The sequence below is a fragment of the Lytechinus variegatus genome, chromosome 7 (genome assembly GCF_018143015.1).
Source record: "Lytechinus variegatus isolate NC3 chromosome 7, Lvar_3.0, whole genome shotgun sequence".
Taxonomy (NCBI): Eukaryota; Metazoa; Echinodermata; class Echinoidea; order Temnopleuroida; family Toxopneustidae; genus Lytechinus; species Lytechinus variegatus.
This window is the reverse complement of record NC_054746.1, coordinates 18,814,360-18,837,031: the sequence shown is the minus strand read 5'-3', so window position 1 is coordinate 18,837,031 and position 22,672 is coordinate 18,814,360. Positions and strand designations below refer to the sequence as shown.

The 22,672-nt window shown below is 34.5% G+C and overlaps 1 protein-coding gene across 4 annotated transcripts in view; it reads left to right on the top strand.

The window, feature by feature from the left end:
• LOC121418654 (serum response factor-like) overlaps positions 1-21,611 on the top strand; it is a 31,937-nt gene extending 10,326 nt beyond the window's left edge. Inside the window, exons 3-9 of one of the 4 annotated variants that reach the window (XM_041612630.1) lie at positions 8,905-8,980; positions 9,615-9,782; positions 11,672-11,789; positions 13,351-13,514; positions 15,255-15,410; positions 17,177-17,259; positions 19,189-21,611. In XM_041612630.1, coding sequence (XP_041468564.1) covers positions 8,905-8,980; positions 9,615-9,782; positions 11,672-11,789; positions 13,351-13,514; positions 15,255-15,410; positions 17,177-17,259; positions 19,189-19,317 — 894 coding nt within the window. In that variant the 3' untranslated portion in view covers positions 19,318-21,611. Of the gene's footprint in view, positions 1-8,904; positions 8,981-9,614; positions 9,783-11,671; positions 11,790-13,350; positions 13,515-15,254; positions 15,411-16,768; positions 16,828-17,176; positions 17,260-19,188 lie in introns of all 4 variants that reach the window. The other 3 variants (XM_041612631.1, XM_041612632.1, XM_041612633.1) reach the window with 3 other exon arrangements.
• The last annotated feature ends 1,061 nt before the right edge of the window (positions 21,612-22,672 follow it).

Below are 22,672 nucleotides of genomic sequence, written 5' to 3'. Positions count from 1 at the left end.
TTAAACCGGGTGTATTAAAGTGTGCCTGAAAATTTGGAGCTACAGGGCAAAGAAAAAAAATTATACATGCTGCACATCCCAGTATTCAAATTTTACAGGGTGCGCTTGCACCTTCTGCCCCCCCCCCCTCCCTCCCTCTCTCCCTCAAATCTGCATCTTCTCTTGGTACTCATGTTTATTATAATCTCCTATAATTAACATCTTAATCATGGTGATTTGCCACTTGATGGTCTATGTGAAGTCTCTCTTTGCCTGTAACTTCATTTTTGGACTTCATGTCATCATTCACATGTAACACCTCTGTGTATACATGTATATTTCCAAAATATTCTGGATATTGTTATTGTAGACCAGCAGCAGTTCTCAACCTTTTTTACTCAAGGACCAATTTGACTCTCAAATTTTTTTCGAGGCCCATCTATATACCAAATTTTTAAGAAAGCGATATGACTACTTGTCTCGACTCAAAGATAGACAATGGTTGTAGTGAGCATATTAGTGCATATAACTTTCAGTAGCCCGGCTTTTGAACCCCTCCTCCAAACATATATACAACCATGACATTCGACACACATTGCTTATGGTTTTGCATCACTGCCAGTCATGATGAATCCAAATTTAATGTATTTAGGGTCATATTTTCTTACAGTTACATTCAGAGAATTTTCCATTTGTTTCCTCCCTCACCCTTTTTAAATCACTTTAAAGAAAGGTCCATTTTGAAGAAAGGAATTTTTTGTGAAATTTGAACACAAAGCCCTGGGGCGGTATTCTGAAAACGTTCTTATCTTAATTTTGTTCTTATCTACGTCACTTTCTTAAATTGGTATTCTGAAAACGTTCTTATCTTTTTCTTATCTTTTGTTCTTATCTTTGTTCTTATCTTGCTCTCCACCCCCAATGCTGAGCGCGTAAATTTACCACTCGCGCATATAATACAAAAGTGCGCTAAAAAGATAAGAACAAAATCAAGATAAGTGGTATTCTGAAAACGTTCTTATCTTTTTTCTTTCTTATCTTTCACGGTATTTAAGATAATATTTAAGATAGCTAGAGGGTTATCACATCTCACGATGTCTGCGTTTTTTCTTGCTCAAAATCGATGGCCACTAGTAGTAATAAGTACCCACAAGTATTACTCCCACCATTTCTTTCATTCACCCTTTATTTTGCCCGTCTATTTTTTCTATCCCTTTTTCTTTTTTCTTCCTTTCTATTTGTCTGTCTTTCTTCCTTTCTATCTGCATGTCTTTCTTCTTTTATTTCATTCTCCATGTATATCTTTTCTTTTGTTCTGCTTAAATCTTTTAATTTTTTCTTTTGCTTTGTTTCATTTATACTTCATCTTTCTTCCATTTTTATTTTCCCTTTTCGTTTCATCCCTTTCTTATTTCTTTATAGCTACTGAGTCTTTATTTCTTATTTTCCCTCTTTTCTCTTCCTTTTCTTTCTTTCTTCCTTCACTTTTTTTGTCATCTTTCTATTTTTCTTCCTTATTTTTTCGTCCATTCTTTCGTTTTTATATATGCTTTTCCTTTTTGTTTCTTTCTTCCTTCACTTTTTTGTAATCTTTTTATTTTTCTTCCTTATTTTTTCTTCAATTCTTTCGTTTTTATATATGCTTTTCCTTTTTTTAATCATTCATTTTATTTTTCCCCTTTTGCTTCCTTCCCTTTAATAATTCTTAATTTTTCTTTCTAAATTTATTTTATTTCTGCTTTCTGAAATTTTTGTGTCTTTTTTACTTTCTTTTTTTTCTTTATTTCGTCGCTCATTCTTTTTTCGTTCATTCTTTATTTACCCTTTTTCTTTACTTTGTTTCTTCTCTCTGTCTTTCTTCTCTTAACTCTTTATTTTCCCTTTTCGTTTTTTTTCTCTTTCTTTCTTTCTTTGAATTTACCTTTCTTTCCTTTATCTTTTTGTAGTCTTCATGTTTGCGTTAATTTTCCTTTCATTTTTTCTCTCTCAATTTTATTTCTTTGTTTCATTTCCCTTTTTTTTCTCTTCCTTCACTTTTTACATTTTATTCCCTTTTTCTCCTTCTTTTTTTTCTTTCTAACTTTCTTTTATTCGTTTTTAGACTATTTTCTTTTTCGGTTCCATGTTACTTTTTTTAATCATTTTAGTTTGACCTTTTTCTTTTTTGTGTGTGTGTTCCTTTTAGTTTCTTTCTTTTCTTTTTTTTGTTCCTTCACTTTATCATTGATAATTGTTTTATTTCTTTCATCCTTTTCCTTCTTTTATTTATTCTATTTTTCTTTCTTTTTTATTTTTAAGTCCTTTTTGCTTGCTTTCTTTCGTTTACTTTTTATTTTTCATTATTTTCTGCTTTGTTCCTTTCATCTTTTTTCTGCTTCATTCTGACCCTTTTCTGTCTTCTTACTTTAATACCTACTTACTTTCTTTCTTCATTTTTTATTCTTTATTTGTACCTGCTTTATTTACTTTTTTCTTTCTTTATTTTGTGCACGTGGACGTCTCGAAATAATAAAATCAGTCATTGCGTATAAAATGCCTATTTCGCGCAATGCGCCAGAAACAGTGTACGCGCAGCGCCCATGATATTCTCTTCACATAAGGTACGCTTCTATTGGTTAAACTGCCAATATAACGCGCATTTTGATTGGTAATATCCTATAAATGGGCGTGTTGAAGATAAGAAGAAGGCAGTCCTTACAAAGATAAGAACGCGTTAAGAAGATTTTCAGAATACCGATTTGCAATGATTTTAGCGTCTTCTTATCTCAGTGAGATAAGATAAAAGATAAGAACAAAGATAAGAACGTTTTCAGAATACCACCCCAGAAGCACGTTCGAAACAAAAGGTTCAAGAAGTAACTGCATTCGCAAAGGTCCGGTAAATGGGCGACAATTAATTAACTAAATTCTACACAATATGCATACATGATGAGGTTCACATCAAGGTTAGATCAAAACCATCATAATGTGTATGCATATTGCAACATGCCTACATAAGTAAAGCATGCATGCTTTAGCTTTGTTTGACAGGTAGACCGATCAAACATAACATTCCTGCTGTCGGACAGGTCCAGGTCTGTGACACATACTATAGTTTTTCCCCCATTTTTCTTCCTCTGGAGCTTCTCGCGGCCCACCTGGGAGAGCTTCACGGCCCACCATTTGAGAAACAAAATTGCAGTAATGGCTTTGACTACAATCCAAACTTTGTGACTGTTTAGTACAGTACCGTATATTGTTTTTTCCCATTTTCAGAAGAGATCTCCTACTTTGAGGCATCATTGGAGCAAAAAAAAAATCCTGCTATCTAGTTCCTCCCTTCTTGTACATGATGTATCCCATTATGTTCTCAATATTTGCCTGCTTATTCATATCTAATGATCGATATTGAAAAGAGGATTTTGTTATTTTCAGTTTCATATTGACAGCTCCCTTTCTGCATATACCGTACATCTACTTATTTTAATTAAGTCTAAAGGACACTGAGAATAAATTGCAGCCTGTATATGTGTCACATATTGATTATGGATATTCTATCAGAAACTTCAAAAAAGTTATAGAAATTATTATAATCACCACTTACATTTCATGTATGTGATGAAATGAATGGCACTTGAAGTTTACTTCACAGTTTTAATGCACGATTGTAAGATACATACATGTACATCAAGCTCAAATTCATTTTATCTCACTTGCACAATTCAAAAAGCTCCTCTTCGCAATTTAGATTAATATGTTAACAGTTAAACTTGTTGCTGTCAAAGTACATGTATATGAATACTTGGGAGTGGGGACATAAATAGTTGATACATAGCATTCTTATAAAAGCATTCTGCATACGCGTCATTCCAACATGTAGACCCGAGAAACCTGTCTGACATGAGGGAGGTATGCACGTAGACTCCTCTTTAGCAGAAGCATAGCGAACAACAACAAGTCTTTGTTTATAAACACAGGACTGCTTCCCCTACTCATGACTGAATGAGATGATGTATTCCTCTGGAAATAGTAACTGTCTAGGTCTGAGGTTACCACATCACCCTTGAGCTTGGTGATACGATGACTTCACGCATCATGGAATACCAAGCGCTCTCTAGTGTTGAGGTTGTGGAATGGTTGTTATGACGTCATCAATCGGGGGCGGGGTCTGGAGGTCCCTTGATGCCAACATGGTTCGGATTGCTTGGATTGTGAGGGATGTAACTTTTAGAGAGAGGGTTGGCTTAACCACCCATCGATCATATCCTACCACATGAATTCACTTCATCGAATAGTAATTAATGAAGTCAATGTCCTGGCAAATGTCTCTCCATAGGAAGTACATGTTGTGTCTTCCCATTTCATGTATTGGATGTTCATGTACCAGATAATGTTGTCATTCAAATTAAAAAAAAAAATGTTTTGAAGACTTTGATGAATATACTCAAAGGTGAATCGGAATTTGAAGGTAAAGACAAGTTGTTTCACCTCTCTTTTCATTTTTGTTGAAAACCTGTCAGAATTTTTTTTTTTAATTAAACATGGGAAGTTTACTTCAAAATACCAAGCTTTAAAACCTAATAAATTTAAGGCAAGATCATTTTTCTATCTGGCACATTTCTATTTTACAGCTCAAATGGAGGGGGGATGAGAAAAGAAGAGCACAATGAATCTGTAAGGCTAATTAGAGGGGCACTAAGCCCTTGTTCTTTGATTTCCTTTGATTAATTTTATCCTTGAAATATATTGAAAGGGATACTCAGATCATTCATTGTACATGTAAGTCCATGCTCAGATCAACATCATTATCACTTTCTTTTGTGCAGTCAATTAGCATAATGCATATTCATAGTACCAAAATAGCAAATTGCCTTGTGTGACATACATACAGTCTTTGTTTGCTGCCCTCTTTCTACATGATGAAGAAAGGGTTCAGAACTGAACAGCCAATAAGAGCCACCCACACTGATTAATGAGAGTGCCATGTTTGAGAATGCATATTCCATATATGGATAGGAGACCCTGTGTGTCCTACATCTTCTTTTGGAAGAAGGCCAGGGGTGTGTTCCATGACGATGCTTGTTGAATATTGATGAATGAATACCAATTGAGCCAAACTTCACTGTCACCATCAAAATGAATACCCCCTCCACACCCACGAAACCTCCCAAGCGTGTCCGATGTCAGATGGGCTTCTCAAGTACATGTAAAACATGAGAGACGCAATGAAATGGAATCATCACTGAGATATCAACATCCGCATCTAATGTGAACTAACCCAGAATTAATTTTTCTCTTTGAACACCCATCCCTCCAATCTATTATCCATGGTTTTGAGTTCCCTGATACTCTTTGTTATTGTCTTATCTCATCCTATCCAATCCTGGACCTGTGACATAGGTCTGATCTAACACACCATTTTTTATAACATTTGAGAAACTTTTGTTATATCAGGCAAATTGATCTGCAGGACATCATAAATAATCTGGGAGGAGAAAGTCTGTCAAGAAAAATTAAGAAAAAAGGAAGTAATACATGTATGAGTGGAAGAGAATGCAATTGCCATTTGGTATATCAGAGTTGCCAATACTTGCTTGCTTCTATTGCAATAAATTCACTTGCGTTGGAACTTCTTCTTTTCCCTACTCTAAAGACGATTTAGCATAATAGGTAAGGTAACTTTATAGAAAAACAGGAATAGTAGGGAGATTAGAAGAATTCAAATTATGATGGGTGGCAGACTCGTTTTGAAAGTAATAATGTAATTGAAAGTCATCATATTTCTTATTCTTAGAATAGTCATAGTAAAACATGTAGGTAATTGTCATTGACAAAAAAGGAGAGCATTGACAAGAACTGCAATAAGTCATCTTTAAGTGCTTTGTAAGAGGTATGATTCTGCAAGTTGGCATACATTTAATTAGATTATGAAGTACATGTATGAATTAGTGAAAGTGAATAAAAACATTTTTTTCATTATCAAAGTAAGGACAACAATTTTATTTGCTCTAATGAGTCATACAATAATGTAATTATGATAATGCTCATTCTGTATTGAAGGCTATGAAAGTCTCTTGGTATTCCATTATTTTAATCATATTATCTGGAAATAATAAATTCACATGTATGTTTTCGCATACTTCTATTGAATTGCATATGGCATCCCATCTATGGTATGACGATATCTAAATGGGGAAGCCATTGATGGGAGTGTACATATCGCCTGACCAATAGCAGGTCATAGCTGGCAGCAGCAGCTCTGGCATATATGGCATTCCAGCATATAAGGGCCAAAATACACGAGTCACATTGTTGGAAGTTTAGAGTTTATTCTTAGCTGTGATGCAGACATGGAATTCTCTACCGGAGTCATCCATTGATATACAGGAAGAAAGTGTGGAAGAGGAGGCACACATTTTTCACATTTGTCACTAATTATCATTCCAACTCCAGGAGAGGCATACATACAAGAGATTTTATTTTCCACATTTGATATCCAACACATTCGCTTCTTTCACTTTCATACATGGGATCTTTCTTAGTACATTTTATGTTTCATACACATGATCTATAAAGTATTTACATTGTACACTTATTTCTAATCATCTCCTTTTTTACAGATCATTCGATCTCGTTATACTAGTTAATGAATGTTCACAAAGGATCATTATTCATTATTTCTTGTTTCCTCTAGGTTTGGTTAAGGCCTGGTCACACCGCCAGAGCGTTGTTGGAGCGGTAGAGAAAGAGGGTCGAATTTCGCTCACAAAATAAAAAATAAAAAACAAAATAAAAACAATTGAAAATGGTGAACGGTAGCAAGCGGTGATGATTTTTTTCTCTTTGCTCCACGACTGCTCCAACAACGCTCGGGCGGTGTGACCATGCCTTTAGAAGGAAGTTCATCCAAGTTTTTCAATTGATTAATTCTGTAAAGTAAAAAATGAGACATGGATCAGTGATAGGTGGAGAATATCTTTGATAATCAACATAAAGAAGACAAGGAGTTTTTTTTAAGTTTCAATCTTTGATTGTTCTGACGTGTGTTATACTTTCTTGAAAAAATTGGAAAACAAGGTGTACTTTTCCTTTAGAAACAGAGTCGGGTCAATTAATATACCGATACCCTTATACAGAGTCGGGTCAATTAATATACCGATACCCTTGTACAGAGTCGGGTCAATTAATATACCGATACCCTTGTACATGTATCATCTTGAAGATAATACTGTACTTCAAAATTAAAACAAAATAATTGAATCGGGTCATTCCATCTGGATTCACCCAGTGGTTGCACCCGACCATCTCAGAATTCGTTGTAATTTGGTATACATAAAAATCAACATGGCCCAAGCACAAAAAAAAATTAGTCCAATCGGTTCGTCGGTTCTCGCGCTACGGCCCGCCCTTTTCTCCTTGTTTTGACAAAAATGGGCGTGACCTTCAACTTTCAATGGCCACTGCGTCGTTACGTGTTGACCAATTTTCATGAAACTGGTACCATTTGATAGGAAATTCAGAGAGGAATCCAAAACATGCATCGAATAATGTATTGGAGCAATTTATAAGGTCATGACCTTTGACCTTAACTTTGAGTTTGACCCCGGACAAATATTTTTTTAACTTGATTTTCGTGTATGTTAATTATTGGTATGATATTGACAAAATATGTTAAAATCGATGATGATATTTTATTTCTTCACCTTTAAAAACTCTTCCAAAGATACCATGAAATTTCACTCTAGTCCCACACACTGATATTCATGTTAGTAAAGTGTTTACCAGTTACATGATTTCTTCCAATCTTAAGTTACAGTATGCAAGCACATGAAAAGAAATTAAGCTTAATCAGTTCACAAATAAAAGATTAAACCTTTATGCTCATGAATAGGTATCTGTTTAGGCATTTTGATGTTCATCAATATATATTCATTTTGATGTTCGGCAATATATATCATATATATTCATGGTAGTAAAGTCTTCACTTTTATCATCAAAATATATACATGTATATATATGTATATGATATATATTGCTGAATCATAAAATGCCTAAACAGATACCTATTCATGAGCATAAAGGTTTAATCTTTTATTTTGTGAACTGATTAAGCTTAATTTCTTTTCATGTGCTTGCATACTGTAACTTAAGATTGGAAGAAATCATGTAACTGGTAAACACTTTACTAACATGAATATCAGTGTGTGGGACTAGAGTGAAATTTCATGGTATCTTTGGAAGAGTTTTTAAATGTGAAGAAATAAAATATCATCATTGATTTTAACATATTTTGTCAATATCATACCAATAATTAACATATACGAAAATCAAGTTAAAAAATTATTTGTCCGGGGGTCAAACTCAAGGTCAAAGTTAAGGTCAAAGGTCATGACCTTATAAATTGCTCCAATACATTATTCGATGCATGTTTTGGATTCCTCTCTGAATTTCCTATCAAATGGTACCAGTTTCATGAAAATTGGTCAACACGTAACGACGCAGTGGCCATTGAAAGTTGAAGGTCACGCCCATTTTTGTCAAAACAAGGAGAAAAGGGCGGGCCGTAGCGCGAGAACCGACGAACCGATTGGACTAATTTTTTTGTTTTGTGCTTGGGCCATGTTGAATTTTATGTATACCAAATTACAACGAATTCTGAGACGGTCGGGTGCAAAATTGCACATTCATTGGGTGAATTGGCATGGAATGACCCAATCAAATTTAACTTATCTAGCAATAAAGTGTCATTGTGGGTTTAATTTTGTTTTCAGTCTAATTCTCCAGGTATTTGCTGTGCATTTTTATATGACTGCATAAAAAGTCCATCATGTATCAGGTTTTGATATAATATATAGGGCACTTAATTGAAATCCTTACCCCCATAACAAAAAAAAACATTGCTTGCTTAACTTATTCCCAGACTTTTTTTTTCTTTCTTTCTTTTAGGAAGGAAGATCAACTATGTTTCAAGTCACTCAAGTACCAGGAGCAGGGGCTGATGCAAATGCAAGTACTTCAAATGGTAAAAATCCAATAACTCAATTTGTTTCATTTAGACCTACTGATTTCAAGGCAAATAACTTATTCTAATCAGAAACAAAGGAAATATGCTATAAGCACCAGTTGCATGGACTTAAAGATGTTACTTGATTTGATAACACTTTGTAAAGGAAATCCTTAATATTATTCCATCTGTGCATTTGTATGAGAGATTGTTACATGTTCATGTATGTACATGAGAAAGGTGAAGTCCACCCCAACGAAAAGTTGATTTGAATAAAAATGGGAATTTTTTTGTTAAAGCTTTGCTTATTTGCGCAACATAGTGATACACACATCAGATGTGACAAATGAGAGAGTCGATCATGTCACAAACTCATTATTTCTTTCATATCTTTATTAATTCTCCGACAGGGTAGATCTTGGTTTGATGAATGGGAATGCAAAGTGAAGACCATCATTATTCAAGTTTTTATTGTGATTTGGTAGAGCTCCCCTTCATAATGAAATTTCTGAAAATTAGTTTGAAAGGTTATGATATGCTTCATGCTGATGGGGCATTCTTTTCCCCCTGATGGACCTGTATGTAATCATTTGATGCATGAAAAATGAATTGAATGCTTTATCAAATGTTGTATGACTCTTGATATGTCTAGGTCTGTTATCGGGTGCTGGGCATACATTTCCAATGACCACATATATCCCTACTTCGTCAACTGTCCCAGTAACATCTGGAACAAAAGTGAGCTCCACAACAGCAACTAGTCTACCCCCAATGTCTGTTCCACCCGGGGCTACCATCACAACACTCATCTCTCCAACAGGTATTGGTAATTTCTTTCTAGGAACATCCATGTGTATTTGAAATTAATAGTTGGTCAATTGGTGGTTACATGATAAAAATTAATTTCTGTCAGACAAACAAATCCCTGTCAGAGCTCCTAGTGTTTCAATATGCACCCCTCAAAAAAAGTTTGGAAATCTGAGTTTTGCCATTAATTTCTCCCAATTCCCAATTTTACTCAAGGAAATATTTGATATTCAAAAGATCATGTAATTCTCTTTAAAATGATACCATGCTTGTTATGATCATGCCATCACAAAAAGAGCAGGATTCAAAAGTGTTGGATGAGGTCTGAATTGAAAAGCTGCAAAAAGAGCAGAAATCGTCATGAAGGGACAATAAAGAACATGATTCTTTTGTCTGTGTCAATAGAGATGAAAATCCATTCAAATAAAGCCCCTGCTTCTTCATTTTGGATGTTTTGTTGTGGTTTATGTAGTGATGGTTCTGTGAGATAACATGATTTGAAATACCCATGCATGTTTGTTTGTTTGTTTGTTATGTGTTTGCTTGTGCAATGGTGTGTTTGATTCCATGATACTGTTGATGTTAAGGTGCATGAAAACTGAAAACAAAAGAAACCGCTGAGAAACTCACTCATCACCACGGAAAAAAAGTGACCTTCAAATTTTGCAACTTTTGAACTTTGACCTTGCTCCACATTTCAAGGCACGACACCTCCATGTGAACCATAATCATATCATGTAGGGTATCATTTTCAAGAGAATTAAATGATCCATTCATTGGTATCAATCACACATTAATAATAACTAAAACCGAGGAGGGGTTATTGATCAAAGTCAGGTTTCCAATTTTTTTTAGGAGTTTATTGCAAAATATTCAGAGCTAAAACTCAAAATCTTGCAATCTGTCAGACATGCCGAACAGCTTGTTTTCTCTTCAGGCAACACTTGTGATGAAACAAGGCAAGTACACAAATCAAATTCAGCTGAGCGCAGTGGCTTAACAAATTTAGTTCTGATTTGGGATGCTGATCAACTACAACCGGTGTGTTGGCTCAGTTGGTAGAGCGTCCGTCTCACAACCGGGAGGTCGGGGGTTCAAACCCCGGCCGCATCAGACCAAAAGATGTTAAAAGATGGGAGTTGCTGCTACCCTGTTTGGCGTTCAACGATTAAAGGGATAGAGCCTCGTCAATCTGGCGCTGCACAGCGGCTGCCGGGCCCACGATCAATTGGGCAAAGCAAATTTTCGGAGTATTTTATTTTATGTCTATTTCAAACAATAAATTATGGATTTTCATTTTCATTAAAAATTTTGTTTTTCCTGTACCTCATCCCCCCCTTCTCTCTCTCTCTCCCTGGGACTCTCATTGGTCTTACATTGATTTCATGCAAGACACATTTTGCGAATGGGTTGGTTACTGTGTTGTCATGGTAACAACATAATTGACAATAAGTCTGAAAAATCTTGCAGAGTGAACTACTTCCTTAGTATTTGCACAATGCTCATAAGATTCACTACATACATATTTGTCTTTGATTAAGACCTGCGAGACATTTTTTGCTTTGGATGTGGCATGAAGATTTATTATGGCAATAAATCAGGAATAAATGCTACTTCAATGGGGTAGGGCATACATGTACCTTCAGTGATATTTCAATTTCAATACAACTTGAGTCTGTAATTCTTGTTTCTGCTTGTTTCATAAAGAGTTACAACTGGTGTAACTTTGTCATTATGGAATTTACCATGATAACTTTGATTTTAATTGGCTGCTGAGACTTGTGGCCATGGTAGTTGCCATAATGGCAAGTCACATCAGTTGTAAGTCCTTTATGAAACAGGCCCTAGGTGTTAATTTTTTTTAATTGCAATAAAATGTAAACTTCTGTTTTCAATCGACAGGACAAGCCCTAGCAGCAGGCCAAGCACTTCAAGCACTCCAGGTACAGTCGAATCCTCAGTTGCAGCTTCAACCTAACATACAGGGCCAGACACCAGCAGCAACGCCCACAGTCTACAGGTAAATCTCTTTAATCCAAACCCTTTAAAGGAGGGAGGAGTGGGGGGGGGCACAGTAAAGAACAAGGAGTTAATGATAGTGATGATGTTACTTGTGTTTTAATTGTCTGGATCATGATTGACTTGATACTGTCATTTATTTTTCTGATTTTAATGTTAAAAGTGTCGAAAATAAGCTTAATTATGATTTGTCGTTTATTTATAAATGGATGTGCAATAATAAGTTGACGTTGAATTTTGATAAAACTGTATCTTTACTTATAGGGTCGAGACATATGTTAAGTAAATGTAACGTTTTAAATGTAAATATCAATAACATTGCAATTCAACAGTCTACTAATGTTAAATATCTCGGATTTATAATTGACAATAAACTGAAGTGGGATGTCCATATTGAAAACCTATGTAGAAAGGTCGGTAAGTTAGTCAAATATTTGGGTAGACTCCGCTATTTTATTAATGAGACAAATCTAAATTTGATTTACAAAGCCATTATCTTGCCCCTTTTCGACTATGCGGATATTTTAATTGATTCTTCTAATAAAAAACTTACCAAACAATTGCAAACCCTCCAGAATCGTGCTAGCAGAATAATAATGAAAGTCAACCCATATGATCATATCTCTAATGCACAAATTCATTCAGTCTTAAATTGGTCATCTCTGGAATCAAGACGTAAGAAAAATCTCAATATATTTGTTTATAAATCAGCCCATAACATGTTGTCTCCAATTATGTCCGATATGTTTCAGCCATCTTCCCATCAATATTCACTACGTAATTGTCATAACTTTACTTTACCCAAACCCAAAACAGAATACTCTCGTCGCACTATCCAATACAGAGGTGCATCTCAATATAATACTCTTCCCCATCACATTAAATTATTAGAAAATATCGATGCCTTCAAAAAAGGCCTTAAAAACATTTTTCCAGACTTCTTGTAAATTTGATTCAGACCCCTCGTTCTTACTTTGTTATCGTGTATATCTATATGTTGTAAATAAGTTTTTTTTTTTTTTTTTTTTTTTTTTTTTTTTAACCTTTTTCACATTTTGTAAACGTCTTTATCGTAAGTCGATTAGTTTGTCTTTTCCTGTGTTATATTTACATGTATATCTATGTAAGGGACCCCTCTGTAAAACAGCGTTGATATGTTATCAACGCTGAGTAGGGCAATCCCTCCGTCTTTTTAATGATCGTTTCTTTGTAACTGTAAATATATCTATCGTTGTTTTAATTTTTAATTGACGGAAAATAAATACAATACAATACAATACAATTGACATACAACGTGGTGTTTGTTGAAACGATACTAATTAGGTGGTATGAAGCAACACAAAATACTGATCATATTCACCGATCTGTCACAAACAAATGCAGTCAATTATGGTCTGGATGACTTGCACCTTGTTTTTTTTTATTTTGAGAGACACACAGGCTAGGAAAAGTTAAGGCAAAATGGACTCCAAATACAAAGAATAGTTCTATTTATTTGTACATCCATGTTATCTATGGAAATAAACACATGACAGCATAATTATGTATCATATTTTTGTTAGATTACCACAAGGAGCAAGTCTCGCTGGTACTGCTTCTAATCCAGTGGTCACTGCCTTTGTCCCGACGCCAGCTGCTGCTGCTTCTGCTGCCACAACCACCACCCAACCCACTCAGAGTGCCAATACTGTGACCATGCTCACTGCACCACAATCATCCATGAGTCGTGAGTATAAATCATATCTGGTTTAGCATTTCTTGAAACAAAAAGTTAGTGATTTTCATTAACTATTGTTATAAGCTACTGAAATCCTTGCATCTGATTGGCTCAGGGCAAATCTTTCATTAATGATCACTATTTGTTTCATGAAATGTTCCCCTAAGTGCTGTTCTACAGTTTGTATGAATGAATGACTGGAACATATGCAAGGTGAAATTCCATAATGTACATGAGACAGTTTTTGATAATCCTAGTCTAATTTTACAGATATTAAACTTACCATTTAGATTGCAAAATAATAGTAATAGATATCCAAGGTGTTATTTGTGCAAGCATTTGTAAAAGTGTAATTAATAATGGACTGTGTACAAATCTCTCATGAATAATCTTGAAAAAAAGGAGGTAATTTTGCTGACTTTCATTCCAAATACATGAGTCATGGTTAGATGCTTCTGCTGGCTTGTCTTATAAAAAGCCAGTAATAGGGGGTCGTAAACCTAACCCATTTCCATCCTTTAGAAGGGGTATCTCTAAGAATCTGGAGCAAGTATACGTGTATAGTTGAACATTTATAAATGGGGGATTATTGTTTATACAGCATTTAAATTTGTGATGGATATGAAAGCTAAACGAGTGGCCATGATTATTACTTTTATTTATACTTTGTCTACACGCAGGCCATCCAAGGATATGGTCTTCGATGCCCTAATGATTGGCCTTGATGCCACTTTAATTGGCCTCAAAGATCTGTTGTGCCCTTTTTCATTTTTCCAATTCATGCTGATGTGCCCTATGGAAAAGTGCCTTGCCCTAATGATATTAGAATTTAAGGCCTTTGCACAGAATAAGAATTTTGAAAGGGTCACATTTATCAACATTAAACCAATGTTGGCGCTTCTGCAGTAACAGTTTGTAAATCCATTTAGTAATTCTGTTAAACTTGAGCCAAGAAGTGCAGTGACTGTAGGAGGGCTATAAGTGAGCTGACAGTCCCCTGTTCTATTTGCTTTTGTGGTGATTAATCTAATTAAGTTGAATACCCAGTTGGTATAGGCATATCTCTATTGACCCAATTCTTGTGACATTCAATTATGACCCCCACAGGAGTGAGAACCCAGCCAGACTCGGACACGATGATAGATCTTAATCTGACCCAATTACCAGTTGATATCATATGTACCAATGATAACATTCTCTCTTCATCCCTACATGTATACGATACCAGGGGCTGTTTCATACATCTCTTTTATGAGCTTAAATTCTGAAGAAAGTGTTCATAGTTTCTTAATATTGTAATGAAAATTTTACGGTTCATATATTTGGATTCCATATTCAAGCTGTTCATATTAAACTCAACAGCTTTAGCTGTAAAGTCCTTTTGAATATTGTTTTGATGTTTGAAAGAATTTCTTGAGTTTTGTTAACCCCCCCCATGTTGATCACTTTATCCAAATTATTTCTACATTGCATGAATAAATGTATATGCCTCAAAATAATTTACAATGCTCATCAGGGAGTGGTGTATGCTGCATCAGCTGCTGGCAGTTTTTGCTTCCCTGAAAGGATTGCTTTATTGCAGTATATATTTTGTTCATACAGCTGCAGGTAACACCAATGAGTTAGCGACTCCTCTGAATTATGCTACCATGTTCCTCAAGGACTGATGTATGTTGTATACTTTGCTGGCACAATCATTTTGTCATAATTTTGTTTTGATACATGTACTATAAATATTTGTTCATCCAGCTGCAGGTAACAGCAATGCATTAGCCACACCTCTAATGTACCATGCTCCACAGGGAGTGGTGTATGCGGCATCACCAGCAGGCACTGTCAACACCCTACCAGATGGATTCTTCTTTAACTATCAAACGGCTGCGCATCTACATCCTACATCCCATGGTAAGTACACGATTAGCATCTATTTTTATAATCCATTCATTAGCATGTTGAAATAGTCTAGTAAAGACACAAAGCCTAGTGATCAGCTACTAACTTGAATATCTGCTTAAAATTAACCAATTTTGTCTAAGGCTTATTATATCTATCTAGGTGTCTTAAATATTGACATCTATTCTGTACCACGATCACATCATGTGCGCAGAACCAAACCACAAAATCAATGACGGTGTGATGGTTTTCAAATGATTTCATATTCTTAAAGGGGTGGTCTAGGCTGAAAATATTTATATCTTAATACACAGAGTAGAATTCACTGAGCAAAACGCCGAAAATTTCATCAAAATCGGATAACAAAGTTATTGAAGTTTAAAGTTTAGCAATATTTTGTGAAAACAGTCGTCATGAATATTCATTAGGTGAGCTGATGATGTCACATCTCCACTTTCCGTTTTCTTATGTTTTTATTATATAAAATCATAATTGTTTTATTATTTCATACTTGTGTGAATAATAATGTCTCCCTTATAATGAAATAAGTTGCAGCAATAAATATCTAATGCACTAAATCAGTTGTCAATCCAAGTTTTCTAGTTCTTGGAGGAAAAAATTTGAATAAACCTAATTTCATATAATAAAATACAAAAGAACAAGTGGAGATGTGACATCAGCCCACCTAATGAATATTCATGACAACTGTTTTTACAAGATATTACTGAACTTTAAAATTCAATAACTTTCCTATTTGTTGTCCGATTTTGACAAAAATTTTCGGCATTTTGCTCAGTGAATTCTACTCTATTTATTATGCTATAAAAACTTTCAGCTTTGACCACCCCTTTATAATAAATAATTTTTCTGAATTTCTGTTAACTGATAAAGCAAAAAGCAATGCAAAAAAAACAAATAAACTGCAGTTGTAAATGTTTTGTTTTTATTTGTGATAAACATTATTATCTAGTCATTTTGACTATATAGTATAACACATTGAATGTGATTTCAGTCTCTGAATATGTGGAAGCTTTCTTACAGTGGCTGGTAATTGATAATTAAAAGCTTTATGGTTTTTCATGCACTTTTTGAAGGAAAAAAAAGAAAGCCAAAAGAAAAGAAACCTAGATTTAAACCTGAAGATATAGCATTGACGTTGATCTCTTGACGAGAAAAATATTTCATGTATTGTGACATCTGTAGACAGGCATAAATATGTCAAGCTTTGAAAACGTCCTCCAGTATTTTAATGAATCCAAAGGGATATATTAAGTCTAAATATAAATACAGACTCTATTCAATGTAATGATTTTACATAAATTGCAAGTTGAACTTACTCGACTAATCTCAACTGGTGTCTTTGTGTTCAGAAACGTTGCATTTCTTGGATGAAATGCATCAGATCCAATCTTCAAAAGATCTATTACATGTAAGTTTCTGATTTATAAATACTCTAATAGAACAGACTTTAGGGATATGATTACTGACTTTCATTCATCCTTTTTCAGTCCCAAATTGCATTATGAACACAGAAGCCCAAATTCATAAATGAGGTTTAAACCACTTGTTTCAAAACCCAAGAGTAGATTTATTAACCATGCACACACTGACTCTGATAATATATATTGAGATGCTTTGTGCATATATCAATTTGTTTGACAATATAAAAGGATTTAAAATCCCTTCTGTGGTGTGAGTTTCAACCTCGTTTTGAATTTGGGCCAAAGTAAGTGTAACTCAATTAACATTCATGCATGTTTATGTGATCCCCTTGTTAGCAAACGTAGAAGGAAAGAACACGACGACAGCCACAAGAAATGTACCAATGCCGCCTATTCAGCTGCATGTCGCATGCCAACAGGTGGGACATTCCACTTTAATCACAACTATATCCTTTCTTCTATTATTGTCTATATTCTAACCCAAGATCTCTCACTGTCCTTGTTCACTTTCTTGTTGTTAAGGACTGCAATACTAACAACCTGTACTGACCGCACAGAAACATTGTTGGCGCGGACAATCGCGCTAACAGAGGCCCTGTTGCAATTGGATATTTGGTAGCGATGCCTAATGTTACAACAATGCATTGAAATAAATGTTTTGACTTCACAATCTGAAAGATGTGACTGGGCTTACTGTTAGCATTCTGTTAGGCTAACATTTCTGTGCGGCCAGCATTGATGTTTTCAAATCAGTAAAAAGTTCACAATAATAAAAGTTCATAGTAATAAAAGTTCACAACATTGGTTGTCACTGATGATGTGTTGCCCTTCACTGACAATGTCAATGAAATCCTAAATTTTTATTGGCTTAGAAGCACTGTAACTATACTAACTCATCAAATGACAATTTCTCAGTGAGGACAACATTGATGGAAATGTGCTGATGTAAATATAGTTGGACATGTGATCAGGATGGCTTTTCATGAAGCTGTTAGAATGGTACACACTATTTACAAATGATTGGTGATATGTTCTTGGTGCCAAGTAAGAATCTTAATCATTTTGATTCCTGTCAGCTACAGTTGAAATCTGGGGGGTGTTTCACAAAGATATAAGTATGACTTAGAGTCGCACTTAAATGCCAAGTTGCATGCGGTTTAAAAGGCTTGACTACATTGGTCAGATCGTGCCACAAGGATGCGCACTACGCGCATCAATCAATAAGATCGTCCGTTGCATATCATGTACGCGTCAGCATTTCAGCGCAACTCTAAGTCATACTTAAATCTTTGTGAAACATCCCCCTGATCTTTGTGCAGGTAGATAATTTTATTGTTATGAAGAAGCATCTGAATGCAGTGTTTCTATTTTTTGTTTTGTTTGTTTATTTTTTAATCTAGGTTATATTAGGACATTCAATCCCGCTAATCAAAATACCAGAGCCCCGTTGCATAAAAGTTACCATTACTTTGCTGTGCAATGGTAACTTGCATGGAATTCTTGATTTTGATTGACTGTTGACCATTGTTATCATGGTAGTTACAATTGGATGGAAAAGTTGCCATAATAGTAACTTTTATGCAACAGGGCCCTAGAGCACTTCACAATGTATTTATGAAAACACACTGGGACCAGTTGCCTAAATCCATCTGGTGGCCGATTTATTGCCCACGTAGTAATGATCGTTAAAATTTCATTTCATTCAACAACTTTTTTTGCTGTGATTACATTTTTTTTAAATTATTTTTTATGATCATATTTTCTGTTGGTCAATTTTATTCATCCCTGTATTCTTGGGTGTGTCTCCTGGCTGAAGAACATATTAATGTCATGTTATATTGTTTGTTTGCTTTGGAAAGAGCCAGGGGATCCAGTTCTTGCAAATGTGGTACATCTTTTTTTTGTGAGGATTTGAACCTTGTATCCAATTGACCACAACTCCTTGAAAGAGCGTTCATTTAGCATGGGTTGCAAGGTTTTGAATTGCAGCAAATTTACTAACCTCGTCACCACACTGTTATTGCAATTTTATCAAACAATATGGGTAATCTGGGAAACAGTTTGATGTGTGTATATTAAAGGAAGTTTCATTATTATTTTATTTTTGTCCATTTTTATCCTTATAAAACCACTTTTATCCCTTTTTCATTTTAAGAAATTTGTACCTCATAAATAAGAATCTCTTTGGTATATCTTGACAAAGTCATATGTTTCTAAAGCAATTAACTTATAAACTTCTGAATTTGTTTGTATGTACAATTAGGCCTTTGTTTTTGCCAATGTTCAGTATTTTATTCATGTAATTCATCTTCTTTTCTGTTCTTTGTCAAAAAATTTGATTCCCCTAGGTGACCAGCACACCACAAGCAAGTGATAGACCTCTATCCATTCAGACATCAGCAAAAAGACCTGGGGATGATCTGTCAACTTCAGCAACTTCAGTTAAGATACCATCGTTAGAGGCCAAGCCATTATGATACAAAGCTGTCCTCCCCTGAAAAATTACTTTCTATTAAATCCTTCTTTACTATAAACTCAGCTGAGACCTGAAATCAATTTCTTGCATGTGGACATGTCTATTTAAAATGAAGAGATGTTATATTGAATAAGAGTTCACAGTGTAGCTTTAAGGTAGTATGTTCGTAAATTTGATATCCATTGAATATTTATGACTCTGCACAACGTAGGTAGTTGTTAGGTCTATTAATACTTTTTGGGTTGTCCCTCTGCCCGACTATACCATTTGTGTTTTTGCTGATAACTCAAGGACTGTTCAACAGATCAATTTCAAACTTGGTGTAACTATGCATAGGAGTGGTAATGATCTGATCAGTTTTTTTGTGATATAAAGATCAAGGGGTCATTATTTACATTGAAATATCTTGTTCTCAACATTGTTAGAGGGATCAAATTCAAATTTTGCTCATATATGCATGTTGGAGGGACAATGATCTGATTAGATAATGAGGCCAAAGGTCACAGAGGTCATTATGGGCATATCTTAGAAGTGCTTACTTCTGAACTGGCTACGGCAGAGTCTTCAATTTGACTGCAGTTGAGAATCTGTCTACGTGTAGTTTATTAACATTTTTTGCACCCATTTAAATATCTTATATAGTTTTACGCTCCACCTTTAGATACATGTGCAATTGTTAACAACTGTTATACTCTCAATTTGAAATAAGTTAATATACACTGCTTACAACTAGCTAGTCAGGGACATAAATTTGGTGAATAAGTCATTAAAACTCAATTTAGTCATCTGTGAAGAAATTGTTATTGATCGATTTGAGTGGAGCAGTTGCTATGAAGTTTTAGTTTTTCTGTCCTGATTCCTATGGGCAGCGATTAGACACATTTAAATACATATTCTATTCAATTAATTCGGTTATTTTCATGTGGATCCCTTGACGCAAAGGACTGCAATCAATTTCAAAATGTCAATGACCAATCAATGGTCAATGTTGCTTACCCATTTTATTGATATGATTGAACAGTAACCAAATATATTTTTTCAAATTGACTTTGATCACAACCGTTTGTGTTATGGGGCCATGTAGCTTATACTACAGACAAACTTTATAAAAACGTTGCAGTCATTTGATTCACCTAAGGCAGCACAACTACTACCTTTGCCTATTCTTGAATTACTTCACAAAATATTTCTTGTATTCTTATTGAAAATAAAATATTTTTCCCATGATACATCATGAAATTGTTTGTTTATCATGTTATTTGTTTTTTTTAACTGAAAACATATATTGTGCATGCCAAGAAAACTAATATTTTTTAGATTGAAAAACTCTTTTGATTGATTGATTGATAAACTGTTATTGTGCAAGTAGCAAAAGTACTTGGGTCATTAGAAAAGAATGAGTTATTTTCTATATTATCATTCCAGTTGTAGTGCATGGTAAACAGTACTTTATATACAGAAAAGACCAGCTTGGTATCCATTGTATTCTAGAATTTGTTGATACAGATAGGACCATTCTTTCAAATATCTATCAGTGATCAGGTCAAAGCAACTATTCTATTTTTCTTGAAAAATTAGATAGTGACATCTGATTGGCCAGCGGCAAATATGTGATAGAATTCGAAATCAAGCATTTTTTAATTAATGAACAGCACTGTAAAATGGCACTCAGAGATGCGGTCATGCAGTTGGACACTGCATTTTCAAAGAGGCTCTTTGAAATAGTATGAATTAAAATAGTAAGTCAGTGTCAAATATTATAAGCCATTTACAGAATTTAAAAGAACCTGAGAAAGTCATCCAAAAATGATTATATCCCTCTCAATTATACTGGAAACCGGGGTAAATTAAAAAAAATGAATGTTTTTTGGCAATTTGTCTTTATTGATTGACATGTCCCTTTGAGTGTGTACTCCAATTGGAAATTGGAAATATTGGCTTTATAGGGTTTGGACATAATGCTGACTGATGGTACTTATAGACAAACAAATGTGCACATTTTGAAATCTTTCTTCAACTTAAATATAGATTTACATCTAGACAATGACTAAGGGCGTAAGCTGCTTTAAAGTTGGATATGTTCAAATTAATTTTCCAACCATGTTTGATGTTTAATGGTAGTAGATGGTATCCATAGACAGGGCCTTAAAGATGGGTCAAATACCTATTGACTGTACTGAAATAAGCTGACAGAATTCTTCTAGAATATGGTGGATGTTATATATCCTGGAAACATTGCAGAAAGAGTTGTGTTTTTAAACAAAATTGAAGCGTAATATCTCTCATACGCGCATTTCATTGGTTGAAAATCAAGTAGCGCTAGATTTTTGGACTTGATTTTGATTGCAAATCTTTCTGCAACGAGCTCCTGGGCCGCATTGCATAAAAGTTACTATTATGGTAACTTTACCATCCTGTGGTAACTTATATGGTATCCTTGAGTTTGATTGGTTGTTGAGCATCATTGCGATGGTGGTTGCCTTTGGATGACAAAGTTACAATAATGGTAATTTTTATGGGATAGGGCCCTGGACTGTCAAATTTATTATTAGGAATTTTATGAGGAGAGTTAGATTTATTACGCTCCGAATTTTTGATGCTTTACATCACAATGGTGCTATATCATGTAAGAAAGAACAAATATTCATACATGTGTATGTAGACAAGTTTTATCACTATTTTTCTTACATCTGTAATTGTAATTTGAACTCAATGCTAATATTTTTGTTTATATTACTTTGCCACATGAATCAATGGACTTAAAGCATTTTTAAGAATTGCAAGATATATTTTCGGAATCTTATTCTGTGCAAAAATTTCCAGAAAAATTGTTATAGATATTAAAAGCAGAAAGGTGTCATTTCATTTGGATGTTATAGAGATGGTAGCATGTATCTTATGAAGTTTATGGTGTTTTATGTGCATGTTTGTGCATATGTTGCTATCTGAAGTTACTTTCTGGGTACATTAGGCCTTATTGTCTGAAATCGCTTTGGGACGACACTGGCTGATTTGAATAATAGTGGTGACTGCCATGAGAAAGATAAAGATATGCTCCAACATTTATGGACTCTATCTATTCCATATCCTGAATTAGATTTTATCATATCAGTTTGACTTGCAATATTACTTTAAATATTACTATGATATTACTATACGAATATTACTATTACTATTGATTTTGGGTTTTACACCTCAAGAAATATATAGTAATTGCCTATTCAACCTTGGATAAGTAATTCCCCACTCTATTTTCTCCAAGCCTGGTATATTTGCATACTGTGTAGTACAGCAGTCCTTGCTTGCCCTCAGTTTAGACCAAGAAATCAAAGACTTTGATAAAGGCCTGTTGGGTA